At 42.6% G+C, this 15,742-nt stretch overlaps 1 protein-coding gene across 1 annotated transcript in view; it reads right to left on the reverse strand.

Moving 5' to 3' along the window:
* Positions 1 to 9,986: 9,986 nt before the first annotated feature.
* DDX11 (DEAD/H-box helicase 11) overlaps positions 9,987 to 15,742 on the reverse strand; it is a 161,131-nt gene continuing 155,375 nt past the window's right edge. Inside the window, exons 26-27 of the mRNA XM_077468971.1 lie at positions 13,499 to 13,653; positions 9,987 to 10,118 (exon numbers count right to left, since the gene is read on the reverse strand). Coding sequence (XP_077325097.1) covers positions 10,077 to 10,118; positions 13,499 to 13,653 — 197 coding nt within the window. The 3' untranslated portion in view covers positions 9,987 to 10,076. The remainder of the gene's footprint in view (positions 10,119 to 13,498; positions 13,654 to 15,742) is intronic.

Here is a 15,742-nt window from a genome sequence, read left to right on the forward strand (position 1 = left end):
TTACGGAGGACCCTCCGAAAAAGTTTTTGATTACAAACATCCCAAGAGATCCGGTCAAGGCTTTCCCTATGAAGTCCCTGATTCAGGAGCTGAAAAATCCCGACAGGAGAATAAGGTCAGGGTTTTACTCGCATGTTTTCCTGGTTCAGAAGCCTTCAGGAAAGTTCTGCCTCATTTTAAACCTCAAAGTACTGAACAAATCAGTACAGTACAAGAGGTTTCGGATGGATTCCATCTTTTCTGTAAGGAACCTCCTGAATCAAGGGTGCTACATGGCATCAATAGATCTACAGGATGCCTATCTCCACGTTCCTATTTCTGCCAGATAGCAGAAATATCTGAGATTAACACTAAAGGAGGGGAACAAGGTAGTACAGCTACAATTCAGGGCACTCCCGTTCCGTCTGTCGTCATCCCCAAGATTATGGCCGAAGCATTGGCGCCCCAACGCCTAGAGGGAATCTCAGTGATTCCTTATCTGGGCGACCTGCTATTTTTTGCCCAATCCAAGGAGGGTCTGCAGAAAGACCTGGCCAGAGCCTGCACTCACTTAGAGGCGGTGGGATGGATTATAAATCTCCAAAAGTCAAATATGGTTCCTGTTCAGAAAGTGATTTTCCTGGGTTTTCATATCAGCTCTTTGAATCAGAAGATCTTCCTACCAGAGGAAAAAAAGGAAAAGTTGATACAATTAGTGTCTCGGCTACAGTCCAAGAAGCCGTTGTCCATCAGGAAAATTGTCAGTATGGGGAGCCCTGACTTCTTTCATACCGGTGATCCAGTGGGCGAAGCTCCATTTCAGGCCTCTGCAAACTTTTCTGTTGAAGGTTTGGGACCACCAGCAGAGTTTGTTAGATTCTCTGGTAAGGGTCCCCACCACTGCCAGTGAAGATGTGTTCTCACCTTAAAATGACAACCTGTGCATTATAGAGGTAATTTAAAGTGGAAGTAAACCCTCCTATTATTTTCAGCCATGGAAGCTGCCATCTTGGCCTCTGTTTAATCTTCAACTGCCATGATGCTGCACATGTGATCAGTTATGACACCAGCCATTGGATGGTGTGACAGTTTGGTTGAGAGCACAACCAATGTGACAGTTAGCATTTACAGCATGCCGGGAATGTAACTGTTTTTTGGAACTATTAAATTGTTGGGTTTACTTCCGCTTTAAAGCATTTTTCTCCTTCCTGAGGTCCAGAATTTGCTGGCAATATTCACTTCCTAGCATCACTCAAGACAAATGAAAAACCTACTACAGTATACTGCTTTAAAACACATTAAAAAACTCCTAAAACCACATCCACATTATTCAATGCACACAGGAAAACTGGATCACAATAACCCTTTTAGCTCTGTATAAAAGCTTTATTCAGCATAAAAACCTTTAATTCTGGCTACTTCCTGGTCCATGTGTGATGACGTCACTAAGCCCCACCCTGATTTTTGTAAAAATTGTATATGTTATGTGACATGGAAGGGGGTAGTGCTGCACTTATGGCCTAAAGGAGTTGTAAACCTCAGACATGGAAAATGAGCAAAGCATATTCCTCTATAGTGTGTAAAATTTGAATTAAAAGCACTAAGACCCCTTTCACACTGAAGCACTTTACAGGAGCTACATCGCTAAAAATAGCGCATGTAAAGCGCTGCTCCTGTCTCTCCAGTGTGAAAGCCCGAGTGCTTTCACACTGGAGCGGTGAGCTTGCAGGATGTTAAAAAAAAAAAACAACTCCTGCAAGCAGCATCTTTGGAGCGGTATATACTGCCGGCATATACAGCGGTATATACTGCCGGCATAGCGCTGCTGCAGCAGCGATTTGCAGTGTTTTTTTTTACCCTTTCTTGGCTGCTAGCAGGGGGTAAAAGCGCCCCGCTAGCAGCCGAATAGAGGCGCAAAATTAACGGTAAAGCAGCGCTTTACCAGCGCCTGGCATCCAATCACAGTGCCTGTTGTGTCAGCCAATCACATGACGGGTAACGGATCTGAGCACATGATTGGCGCAGAGGCGGTTTAGTGTTAGGAAAGCGAATATTCATCCTATGGCTCTAATCAGGTGCTTCAAAACCGCCCGTGCCCGAAAAGGGGGTGGTAGCAGCGGCCATAGATTCATGCACTGAATGAATCTATCTATTGGTGATAGAGGGGTGGCAGGAGAGAGGGGGCAGCGACCATATGGACGCACCGCCACTGGTTTGGGATCATTGTCTTGCTCAAATGTCCACTCTCATTTCATCTTCATCATTCTGGTAGGTGGCAGCTGATTTTTATCAAGAATGTCTTGGTACATTTTTTCATTTATCCTTCCTTCAATGAATTAACGGTTGCCAGTACTGTGTGCTGAAAATCAGCCCCACACCATGATGTTCCCACCTCCAAACTTCACTGTTGGTATGAGGGTGTTTTTGGGGTGATGTGCAGTGCCATTTGACCTTCAAACATTGTGTGTATTATGGCATCCAAAGAGTTCAATTTTGGTCTCAGCTGACCAGACTATATTTTCCCAATATTTCAGTCTTGTCTAAATGTTGTGAAGCAAACCTGAAACGAGGGTGGACATTTCCGCAAATCTGACCAGATGAGACCAAATTCAAACTCTTTGGATGCCATAATCCACACCATGCTTGGAGGTCAAATGAAGGAGGCTAGCATCAACTCCAGCATCCTCATGCTATGACAGATACAGGGATCCAAAGTATTTTTGCCAGGTGGTGCAATGGCTCAAGGGTTTTCATTTTTGAAAACAATCTCTCAACCTATTCACAAAGAAGAATAATGCTACAAGGAAGGGCTGAAAGCACTGCCTAGCTAAGGAATTTGAATTAAAGGGGTTGTAAACCCTCAAGGTTTTTCACCCTTATTCATTCTATGCATTAGGGTGAAAAACCACCTGTGCTGCAGCAACCCCCCAGCCCTGCCCTTTTCTTACCTGAGCCCAATTATTCCAGCGAAGGGGATGAGCGCAGCAGCTCCAGCCGCTGTCCTGGGTCCTCATTGGTTAGATTAAAAGCAGCAGGAGCCATTGGCAGCAGGATGCGCATATATCTATTTTCCACTTAACGTGATGAAGCAGTTTGCTATGGGGGCACCCGAGCCAAGCTGCAGCTCCGTGTGTCCAGACACAGCCGCGGCCCAACTCAGCCCCCTCTCTCTCCTCATTGGCTCACTGACAGCAGCGGGAGCAAATGGCACTTCGCTGCCGTCTCTGCCAAGTCTCTCAAGCAACATCACTGGATCGGGATGGGGCTCAAGTAAGCATTAGGGGGGCTGCTGCACACAGAAGGCTTTTTATCTTAATGCATAGGATGCATTAAGATAAAAAACCTTCTGCCTTTACAACCACTTTTATTTCTATCACAGCGGATCTAACACACTATGTGATTGCATGGACAGATGGGGGTCAATTAAACGCCCAATATCCTCTACAGCTAATCAAGCACATATCATGCTTGATTAGCTGCTATCCTGGCTACATTAGCCAGAGAATGACGGCTCTGAATCTGGAAATAACATAATACATGTCTCTTCTGGGTTCATTATTGGCTGAGAGAGACAGTAGAATGGATGTTCCCTGTTCTCCTCCTGCTCACAAATTTAATGTGGCCCTTGGCTCACCAAAGATATGAAGTAGCCTGGGAACCATTGCAAGCGCCAGCAGCAAGATGGTCACACATTTAAAGCCCCATTATGTGAGCCGTCCAAATCACTTTTACCTAAAAGCCGATCATGGGCTGTAAAAATCCATACCAAGCTCATGACTGGCTTACTGCCCACAAACCGAGGCGGTTTGTTGTTGAATCTGGAGGCTAGAAGTCCTCCATTCCTGACATATCAGATTGAAGATCTATTTCCCTTGATCCAGGTGGTGGCGGCTGAAGTAGTCCCCTTTCCAGTTGTCCACTACTGGGATGTGGACCACAGAGTTCGCTTGACAGCACATTTCCTTCCATGGGATTATCTGGCTTGCTTCTTTCAAAGCTGCATGACTCCTGGCGCCCCCTTGATAGTTGATGTATGCCTCAGCAAGGGTATTGTCTATCTAGATCAGCCTTTTCTAAACCAGAGTGCAGAGTTAATCGGTGGTTGAGAAATTGCTCTGCACATTACTTTTAGCTGTCACAGAGCAGACATACAGTTCAGTGCTCCACTGATCTCAGTCTAGACTAGGAAGAATACCCCCATTGGGCTTTGATACCATGAACAGGTTTGAAATATAATCATTTGAACTGGTCTTGTAGGGGTACTGGCATAACTACTCCCTGGGACATGTGATGGTTCAGGGCATTCTACAAATCTCACTGTCCTTGGAGAATTCTTGGTTGATTGGAGAGAAGAAAATTGATAAAGTTTTGAACTCATTGCCTTTGAAACCATTGATTAATTCCATTGGTCTGTGACCCTAAGAGGGGCAAACTGTAACAGATGTCCCCTCACTCTTAGGAGTGAGGGTGCCCCTTCATTGGGAGGAAAAAATGGTGGGCTTTGTGGCCCAAGTCTTGGTTGAAAGAAGGGCTGAATTTAGGTTTGGGTAGAGCGGTTGGCTCTGCATTTTGAGGAGGAGCAAGCTACTGAGAATGGGGGTTTTAGAATCTTCCACTGTGGAAGTAAAATCTTCCCTTCTGTGACATCTTTGAATTGGTCAAGTGACTCCCCACATAATGAAATTACTGTGAGAACGTCCCCAAACTTTTTATCTGCATAATCTTTGAAAGAAGGAACAACTTCAACTGGTACAGTGAGATGTTTAGGACTGAGATGGCATGATCAACTACAGGAACAGACTACTTTTTTTTTAGTGAACTCCTTTTTCGCTGAATAAGCAACGTTTTTTGGAGTGAAAATATTTTCTAGGAGTGATCCAATTGGATTAAACATTGTTTTTTTTCATGAACAGGGAATATGTTTATATAATTTGTAGGTCTCGTATTACTTCGGGGTAAGAGAAATGTATTTTTCCAAAGCCTTCTAATACTGCTTCTATATCCTCCCCATTGCCTTCTGTGTCTGCCTCTTCTAGGGCAGGCGTTTCCTCAGATTAGGCGACACGTTCGGACACTGCCATCTTGCTACACCCCACACTCGTCCACAGTAAGGATACAGTGAGAAGATGGCAAGCGGACATCTTGTTACACCTACAGGAGTCTTGCATTTCACACTTATTTTTAACAGTAAACACAGCTTACATAGTGAAATTCTGTATTTTTAAAACCGTAAGACTGTTTTGATGTTGATTTTTTTCAAAGCAGCGGTGTTCTGTCATATTAGCAAACCTATGAGATCAGCCAATGCTTTTAAAATTCAACATCTGAACAGTCAGACGGATTTTAAAATACTGTATTTCACTATACCCCCCATCCAGACACTTTTTTAGGGAAGTCCTTGCATTTTCAGCACGACAATGCTAAACCGAACATTGCATCTATGACAACAGCAGATTGGTGAACCTCTGCCTATCTTTACTTCTGAGACACTTTGGGTATAAAAAGAGCATCTTAGAAAGTCAATCAAGTTACTGACCTGTTGCCAAGTACCATAATTAGTTGCAAAATGTTCTTCCAGCTCTTCCCCCGTAGTACCACTTACTCTGACAGCTTTTTGTTGCCCTGTCCCAACTTTGAGACGTGTTCCTGCCATGAATTTCCAAATAATTATTTTCTTAAAATGATTTCTTTTTTTATTGTGAATAAGATATGGGTTTGAGATCTGAAGACCATTGCATTCTGTTTTTATGTCGATTTTTCAGTGTTCCAACTTTTTTGTAATTGAGGTTCTACATTGCGTTACACAAAGTGCCAAGGTGAGCGTCTGTGCAGAATCCAGTGCACAAAGCAACATTACAGGCCGTTCTCACAATGTGGAGTTAGGGTACAGTTCTGAAGGTTTACCGAGGTTGTGCTAATCTGGATGCACTGCTTTTGTTTTTAGTATTAGAAGGCTGTGAAGGAGATAATTAATTAAAGAATCTGAAGTTAAAATAAACTAGGTAAGCCTAGGGTCATTTCTCTGCATAGGAGAAGAGATCCATCACCTTAGGACACTAGCAAAAAAAACAGAGGACTTGCAGAGTGGGGTAGAGTTATAACTGCCAGTGTCCAGTCACCTGAAGGTGCAAGCCTGCACTAGTCAGTCATAACATTACCACTGATATATAAAGTGAATAACATCAATTATGTTACAATGAAAGTGAGTCGGATACATTAGACAGCAAGTGAAGCGATATTGTCCCTGAAGTTGATGTGTTGAAAGCAAAAAAAATGGGCAAGCGTAAGGATCTAAATTAATTTGACAATGGCCAAATTGTAACGGCTAGACGATGGGGTCAGAGCGTCTCCAAAACGGCAGCTTGTGTGCAATGTTTCTGGTCTACAGTGGTCAGCACCTGCTAAAAGTGGTCCAAGGAAGGAAAACCAGTGAACCAGTGACAGGGTCATAGGCTGCCAAGGTTCATTGATGCATGTAGGAAGTGAAACCTGGCCGTGTAGTCAGATCCAATAGAAATTGCTTAAAAAGGTAATGCTGGTTCCGATAGAAAGGTGTGAGAACACAGTGCATCGCAGTTTGTCACGTATGGAGCTGCTTAGAAGCAGACCTAATAACACAAATTAAATGAACGAAGTAGCTTAATCATACATAAAAATATCAGGACCGGAAAATGTGCACACTTATCAGCATTAAAAAAAAAGACCTGTCAGGGCTTGTTTACACCTGCATTCTTTGAAGAGTGATCCATGGTGGCTCGCTTTCCAAAAAGTGGTGCAGGTGCATTTTTTGTTTTTTTTTTGCAGCCAATTGGCCTTTATAAATGGGAATACTGTGCCTCACAACCCTAAGCATATTGGTTGTGATATAACCCCTGGCCTTAAATAGTGGCTGTTGTGGCATGCATAATCTGCTGTCTTTAAAATGGTTTAAAATGTAGCTCAGTGGCCTATTTTTTTTTTTACCTCCCCCCAGCCACAAATACCAACCAAGCCTAAGAAAAAAAAAAAATTAATATGAAAAGCACAGATAAAAAAAGCGTTTGAAAACCTTGCATGCTACATATTTACTTTTTCACATAAATGTGTAATTTGTTTCTGTTTTAATGTGCATAACAGGAGCAGGAACTGTCAAATTCCCTAGCTATCTCAGCAGCTGCTGGCTCCTTTCTAGGCAGTCGCAAGCTGCTTGGTTACATGGTCATGTGTCATGGGTATGAGGAGTTACCATGGAAAATGACTGTAAGTGTGCTCCCTGCAATGCCTGCTGGGCACCATTGCCATCCAGAACAATATGGCTGCATGCAGCAGCATTTCCAAGGAGTTTTGTCCCATGTGGAAGGAGGGGTCTTTGAGGCAATAGAAGACAAACCTAATAAGTTACTCTTGTAAAAGTAAACAATAGCAGTGTTTAACCTCTTGCTAACAATAATCAGGAGCCAGCAGGATTGACTTCAAATCATGTGACTACTGTAATAGCCAATCACAGTAATCGCATAACCAGGAAGTCCATCCCGCCCCCCAGCTTAAAGAGGACATAAACCCTGATGGGTTCACTTCCTCGTTGTCTCCCTGCAAAGTAGTGATGGGAAGTCCGGATCTTTAAAGTGAATCGGTTCATTTCGAACTGCTCACTGAGATGAACCGATTCAATGAATCGATTCTTCGGTTCACTTGCTGAGTCTACTGACAAGCAAGTGAACCGAAGCTCTGATTCAACCACATTAAATGATTAAAATCAGAAGAGTGATTCACACAGAAGGTTGGCAGGTCCTGGGGAGGTTTACTTTGATTTAGTTGATTGGCGCAGAGCACAAGCCTATTGTTGTCACATTAGCTCAGTGTCATGAATGTTGGTGATACTCAAACAGCTGTGTTAGGCTGGGTTCACACTTGTGCGATGAGGGAACCCTGCGATTCCACTATGGGTTCCTGCATCGCACCCGACTCGCACGACAGTTTACAATGACATATGCGAACTGCTGGGGAATGTCATACAATGTTAATGACACCCCCATTTCAGCTCGAATGTCGCACTGCAAAAGTGTCAGTTTGGACATGAATCGCATTACATGGGTGCCAATGCGATACGATTCTGGTGCGGACCAAAAAAAGGGTCCTGTGTGAGTTTAGTCCAAATGCGATACGATTTCAGCCATACTATCTGTATGGCTGAAATCGCATTGCACGGACAAATTGCATGCGATTTTGCACGATGCAGCAGTGTGAACTGGCCCTGTGCCTAGGTTTCCGCAAATTTGATGGATAGCAATGTTAACTGTGAAGTTGCCCCAGAATGCAGTTCACATGCACACAAACCCCACTTTTTATTTAGGCTCTGTTTCCACTTGTGCAACTTGTCCTGTGACTTGGGACTGCAAAGTTGCATGACAAGAAGTACCCAATTTCCAATGAGTACCATTCATATCTGTGCGACTTCAATTCACAGCGACTTCAAAATAGTCCCTGCACTACTTTGGTCCCATTTTAATGTGACTCGAGGTCCCTAAACCTCCAGAATACACAGGCATTGCTTGAAGTCGCGGCAGAATCGTGCAACTTTCAGGCTTTTTAGGCTAACGCAGCCTGAAAGTTGCACAATTCTGCCGCAATTTTGATGCGACTTTAAAGCAATGCCTGTGTATTCCGGAGGTCTATGGATCTCAAGTTGCATCAAAGTGGGACCAAAGTAATGCAGGGACTACTTTGAAGTCGCACAGATATGAATAATACTCATTCGAAATCATAGAGTACAAAGTCGCAGGACAAGTTGCACAAGTGGAAATGGAGCCTAAATGAAAAGTGGGTTTTTGTGCATGTGAACTGCATTCTGATGTGCCAACTTCACAGTTAACATTGATAGCCATCAGATTTGCCCGTAGCCTTTACAGCGCATGCGCAGTAATGATGATCAGATTTTACTACCACTACCATGGGCGAAGTACCCCTGGTAATAAAATTCAATCATTAAGGCTATTTTCACACTTGTGCGACTTGAAAGTCAAGTGCTTTTGCCATGATTTTTGCCATGACTTGAAGCAATGTCTGTGTAATCTTGAGGTCTCTGCCACAAGTCGCATCAAAGTCGGACAAAAGTAGTACAAAAACTACTTTGAAGTCGCACAGATATGAACTGAACTCGTAGGAAATCATGGGTTATGACTTGTCATGTGACTTTGCAGTCTCAAGTCGCAGGACAAGTCGCACGAGTGTGAAAGGGCCTTAGGCTGTCCGTACCACCTTATCACTGCTGCTACCTCATTGGTTTAGTGTATTGTTTTACTGGTGGTGACTTGTGGTTCTTTCAGTGTACTGGGTTCTAAAAACCGATATGATTCTTTAACTCGGTAACTTGTATGATTCTTAAACTCAGTAACTTGTATGATTATTTAACTCGGTGTCCTGTGTACTCCTGACTCTTATATTAAGTTTGTATCCAGTTCCTGAGTGTCACTGTGCTGTGAGTCAGCTGATTGGTTGCAGGGAGGGGCTGAGGTCTCTCACTCTAGGATCATATTACCAGGCCTGCTCTACTGTGTACTGAGTGCATAGTGAACTGTTTCAAACGAATCAGTTCACTCAGATGAATCGATTCATCCAGTTCACTGAAAAGAATCGATTCAAAAGAACGATTCGTTCATGAACTGGACATCACTACTGCAAAGTTAAACCATAATGGACTACTATGCATCACATAGTAGCCCATTATGTGTCACTTACCTGACACAGGAGCCAGCAAAGTCACTGCTGTCCTCTGTAGCACGGAGCGTCCATCTTCTTCTGGGTGTCGCTGCTCCAGCCACTCACAGTGCCGAAGCAGCGATGACGTCACTCCCGCGCATGCACACGGGAGCTGCCACTAACGGCATATTGCCGTTAGCAGTGGCATGCTCAATGCGCCTGCACGCCGCTGTCTACGATGCATGCGCCTGTCTTTTTGTAAATATCTCCTAAACCATGTAGGGGAGGGGGGTTGGGAGTTACAGTTTAAAAGACAGGAACAGGTTCACTAAGTCTGAACAAAACCATTTATTGTAATAAATAACATATACACGTTTTTGTAGAAAGAGAACAAAATATAAAAACTTGAAATCAGCAGATCAGGATGTCAATGTAGGATTTGTCTTCTTCATCTGGAAGAACTACAAAAGAGACAAATGAGAAAAGTCAGCAAGCTGATTGAGAATCAGTCCTGGCATGCTGTTCTGAATATAGGAATTCTAATACAGTATTTTTTTCATAGAATAAAACATTTTCTCTAGTGGTTCTAAGAAGCAGGGGAACTCAGAACATCTACATTTTATGCTCCATTCACACCAATGCGTTTTTTCACGCTTTTTGCAGAACGCAGGACATTATTTTTAACATGGGTTCCTATGGAACACATTCACATCAATGCATTTTGTGCCTCTTTGGGGCACCTAAAAAGTCCATGTGATCTTTTTTGTAATTTCTGACTAAATTTTGGATGTGGTATCTATACAGTATAAGGTATGCAATGAAAATGAAAAGGTTTCATCTGAAATATTTCAGTGATAGCCAACATTTCCATTATGATCTTTGTGTACCCTCCTTCAAGTGGATGTAAACCAGATTAATGAAATCTGACCTAGGCACGTATATCTGTAGTGTTTTCTTATCTCTCTCCAAAGCTCTCAGTCCTATGCGTTTCTGCTGTTCCTTTCTTCTGTTATCAGCATAATAACTTCTGACAAGTGCTCTGAGTTGGGAGATAAAACCAGCCTGAAATGTGTGTTGTGGAAGGTTGCTATAAATAGATTAGCAGAGAGCTTGTCTAGTCACAGTACAGCTCTGAAAGTATCTTTGTTCTGCCTGGGGGGGGGGGGGGTGTCTTTCCTCGAATCAGCTGTCTCCCAGTGTAAGCCAAGACTGCACTCCTACTGCTGAATGAGGGAGTGAACATTTTAATACGATGTAAGAATTCATATACATGTAAAACTTGTTTCATCCCTGTGTATAAATCTGAGGCTGTTCACTTCACTGGGTATATGTGAGGGTTTACATTCACTTTTTCTTTTTTGCTGAAGCTGACAAGAGCTGGCTAAAGATTTACAAATGTTTATGTAAAATCTGCATGTGTCAACTGGTTGAATGCTTAGAGCCCTTTCACTGCCATGGCCCTTTGTAAACACGAGTTAAAATTTTAATTTAAGGCCTGAAGATTTCTTGAAACCCCCAAACATTATAGATTACAGTACAGGGCACAGACATCTTTAATTCTTGACCATAAGTTATATGCTGCCACCTAGAGGTGAGGACCAAGGTTGTTAAAGCAGAATTCCACCCAAAAGAGGAACCTCTGCTTATCTGACTCCTCCCCCCTCCAATGCCACATTTAGCACGTTTCCAGGGGGCAGCGGGTACCTGTTTTTGACAGGTACCTGTCCCCACTTTCGGGACATCGCTCAGAAGTTCGCCCCCCTCCTCCTCCTTCCCCCCCAGGCCATTCAGAAAGCACACTTCTCCAAATGCTTTACTGCCAGGTTGCCTTACTACGAATGGGGGTGGCAGCATCCAAGAGCTAATAGAAACATCGGGGTTGCGCACATTGCTGAATTTCACGACAGGCAAGTGGCCTAAAAATAAAAGTCAGCAGCTACAGTTTTTTACATAGGCAGGCGGAAGAGTGTAAAAGTGAAAATGATACCCCTCCACAGTTATATTGAAAAGAATAATTCCAGAGCACAGCTGTGTCACAACATAAGTATGACGTCTGCTCTGAGGTCCAACATTCTGGTAAGCCTTGGTCAATACATGCATAAGTATGGTACAATCCACATACAGGATGTGTCAATGGATCACAATCGCCTCGCCCACTTCCAGTGCCACATTAGGTCACCAAAGCTAATAAGGAACAAGAGCACATTTCAACTGTAGAATACCAAAGGCTCATTTATTATTAAAACCTAATCTCCCCGGCATCGGCATTCTAACTGTGGGCGCCCGGCTGTGGCATGCACTGAGTTGCGAATGGGCGGGCAATCTTCTGGGACCTGCGACATGTCCCAGAAGATTGCAGGGAGGGAGAGGGGAGAGGTGATCTTCCTTCCCGGCGCCAGGGAAGGAAGTGGGAACTGGATGCCTATAAAAACAGGGTACCCGCTTCCCCCCAAAAAAAAATTACATGCCAAGTGTGGCATCTCAGGGGATCACCAACACTTAAAACGGAAGTTCCATTTTTGGGTGGAACTCCGCTTTAAGTCCAAAAAAGGCCTCTACCTGTGTGACTGGCATCGTGATGACATCAGCATCCAAAAGCTCCACATAACTATTGGAGTGTTCTTTTTTTCCTCATTGACACTGGTGATCCAATTCATTACTGGAGGCGACTGTGGTCCATTTGCACATCCTGTATGGGAATTGTACCAAACTTATGTGTATATTGACCTATTTGCTCCAGAGTCCAACCTGCAGTGGCAGTAATTCACAGAAAAGGCTTTCTTATGTAGCAGAAATCTTGTGCCAGTTGCACTTTGGATTTATTCTTTAAATATTGCAGTGGAAGATTATTAAGGGTATTGGCTGTGGAGAAGTATCACTACCAATGTTGCACTCTTATGTACATTAGGTAGTCTTAAATCTTCCAGAAATAACAGGATTATAACAGAACCTGCTAGCAGTAGAGAGGTTGTCCATCACCTAAGGAAACTAGCAAAAAACTGGATTGTTGGAGAAGGGAGGGGATATATGGGCCATCCTAACAGTTTCATTTGCCAGCGTCTCCCACCTAAAGGCAGCAGCATATAACTTATAGTCAAGACTTGAAGAAGCCTGGGTCCTGTACGGTACAATTAAGAAAATAGGGATAGTTGCAATATTTGGGTCACATGATGGGGCACATGTTTCTTAAACCTATATCTCCAATTATTTTCTTCTTTTATTCTCACCTGGTGATGCTGCCAGTAACACATTTCCTGTCCTAGAGTGACAACGTTCACTTTACTGCATCTATGGATTAGCAGAATTGTCATCTTAGGACAGGAAGCGTGTTTATGAAACACAGCCCCATCTCCAAAACATAAGGGGAAGGTTTTCTCTACACCACAGAGCTGAACTGCACAAGACTGATAACATTGCTGGAGATAAGACAGCTGAGTCCACATGACAGCACTGAATTTCTGGAGCAATCAAGTGTATTGCTTTTGCACTTATCAAACAGATATGGCCTATTAGTCCCAAAAAACATGGGTTAGGCGAGAAGTTCATTACCATAAAATAAGGTTATATAACCAGTGGCGGCTGAATCACCCCCAGCCAGCCTGAAACCGCGCCCCGAGCCCACCATTTTTTTTTTAAGACAATTAGAGCCTCAGGCTCTAATCACATGCTTAAAAACAAAACATTGAAATCCATGCATCCAGCACCCTGCATGTAGATTAGGGGCCAGACACATGGATTAGCAGCCACCACTGGTTATAACCCCCTCACCACTCAATCCAAAATGAGAAAAAAAAGGGGGGGAGGGTGTTCTATTTTAAAGCAATCATAAACAGTCACAAACCTTGCGTATTGATGCAAATGCAGGCCCAAAAGTTGGTTTGATTTCTGTGCTGTTGCGAATCCACTGGGGTAGCTTGGAGAGGATGGCAGGCTGGGAGTACCTGTGGTCTAGGAGTACAATGCTGGCATAGTCACCGCGGTGCCGAATGGCCCGACCTAAGGGGTAAGGTAACACACTGAATTCCCAAGAAATCTGACAGACTTTTTTCCCTGGCAAGAAAATGTGAGATATTTATCTGATGAAAACGTGGTATTTTATCTCATGATGTGATATTCAGTGGAATGGATACAGCAGAGAAGGATTAGAACCCCTGTCGGTTTTTATTGCTAATAAAGAGGTAAAATGGTTTAAACTGTAGAAATATGCCAACTCACCAAGTCAGTGTGGTCCCAGCAGCATATGTATTAATACACAAGAAAAAAAGGTGACTGGAATACCAGACAGTCAAAGGGAACCTGCTTTCCCAGGACACATGTAGCGTATCAAAAATAAATAAGTCATGAAGTAAACACAAAATATCTCTATCAACGTCAAATATTGACTATAAAAAAAACACACACCCCCTTCTTCCACCAATAAAAGACAACGTTATCACTGGGGAGATTTCCCTTCACTTCCTGTCACATAGCCAAAACAGGAAGTTAGAGGAAATCCCTACAAATTAAACGAATACCTTGGAGACCCCCAGGTCACCAGAACCAGTGTCCCCATTGGAAGATTTTCCCCATATTACTTTTCTTGGGACAATCCAAAATGTGGGATTTTCCTTTACTTTCACTTTCAATGATAAAAGGTAAACAAGACAAGTAGAGAGGGTGAATCTCCCTAATCGGGGCACAGACAGCAATAAAAACCTGACGGGTGTTCAAATCCCTCTCCACTCCAAAAAAAAAAAAAAGTTGTTTGCCTTTAGTTATACTTTAACCACTTCCCGCCCGCCATATAGCAAAATGACTTGCGCAAAGTGGTAAAGTTATCTTGACTGGACGTCATAGGATGTCCAGCAGGATAAACCACAGGGGTGTGCAGCACGGCGATCAGTGGTGTGGTGCATCAGTCTGACACACCACATCTCCGATCCCACTAAAGAGAAAACGTGCTTATTTACAATGTTTTGTAACAGAAACGAAAAAAAAAAATTTTTTTCAAATTTTCTGTCTTTTTATTTGGAGCGCAAAAAAGAAAAACCCCCAAATACCACCCAAAAAAAGCTCTATTTGTGGGAAAAAAATGATAACATTTTTGTTTAGGTATAGTGTTGCATGACCGCGCAATTGTCATTCAAAATACGACAGCGCTGAAAGCTGAAAAGTCGCCTGGGTAGGAAGGGGGAAAGTGCCCGGGGTAAATCAGCCCCAATGATTCTGTGTTTTTCCATATTTAGGTTACTGTTGAGATGAGAAATGATACAAAAAAGGTAGAAACTACTCAAAATCGGCTATTTTATTCTTTACATTCCTTAAATAGCTCATGTCTGGACCACTACTTATTTAACTCATGCATTCTTTTATTTCCTTTAGTGAACTGACACCGTTTTATGAAGTATTTCCTGAGTGTTTTTGCTTTTGCGGTAAACACCTCAAAGGGTGATAGTGAATTGACATTTTCATTATTTCATTGGAAAAAAATGTGTCACATGATCAATTATCTCATGAGATATTCTTTAGTGAATTGGACCCTTTATTACAAAAAAATACCCAATAAAAAGAATTTATCAAAACAGAACTTTTTGCAGTTCTGGAAGAAAACATGTATGGGTGGATTTAAACTGGAACTAGCATCAGATATATTTTTTGAGAAGAAATGTGCGAGTGTAACCATTCCAAATATTTATTTAATTTGTTTTACACAGTGCTCCCCCTGACAATACCTTCAACTGCTTTTTTTTCTCCAGAAAATAAAAATCTCAGCCTAAATAAAATGACAGATTGGAGCTCAAGGACAACTTGTTAATGATAAAAGGTGGTGCTTTCTTAACAAATTATACATTTGCTGTATTATTGTGATATGTCAGCAAAGTATCAGTGCAGCCTTTTAAAAAGGTACCAACAGGACCACATTAATAAGGTAATTAGCAATAAATGTTCAGCCAGCAGAAACCAATTAATGAACATATTTCAATGTTCTGATTACTGTAAACAAAAAGTGCAACCTGCTGGGCAGGCCACGGCATGTGGTACATGTCATCTGGAAATGAGGATCAAAAGCAATATTTCGGTCTTCACAGAAATGTGAAATTCCTAA

Source organism: Lithobates pipiens, unplaced genomic scaffold, assembly GCF_037356315.1.
Source record: "Lithobates pipiens isolate NorthernLeopardFrog02 unplaced genomic scaffold, aLitPip1_a1.2 Scaffold_8, whole genome shotgun sequence".
In the NCBI taxonomy this organism is placed as follows: domain Eukaryota; kingdom Metazoa; phylum Chordata; class Amphibia; order Anura; family Ranidae; genus Lithobates; species Lithobates pipiens.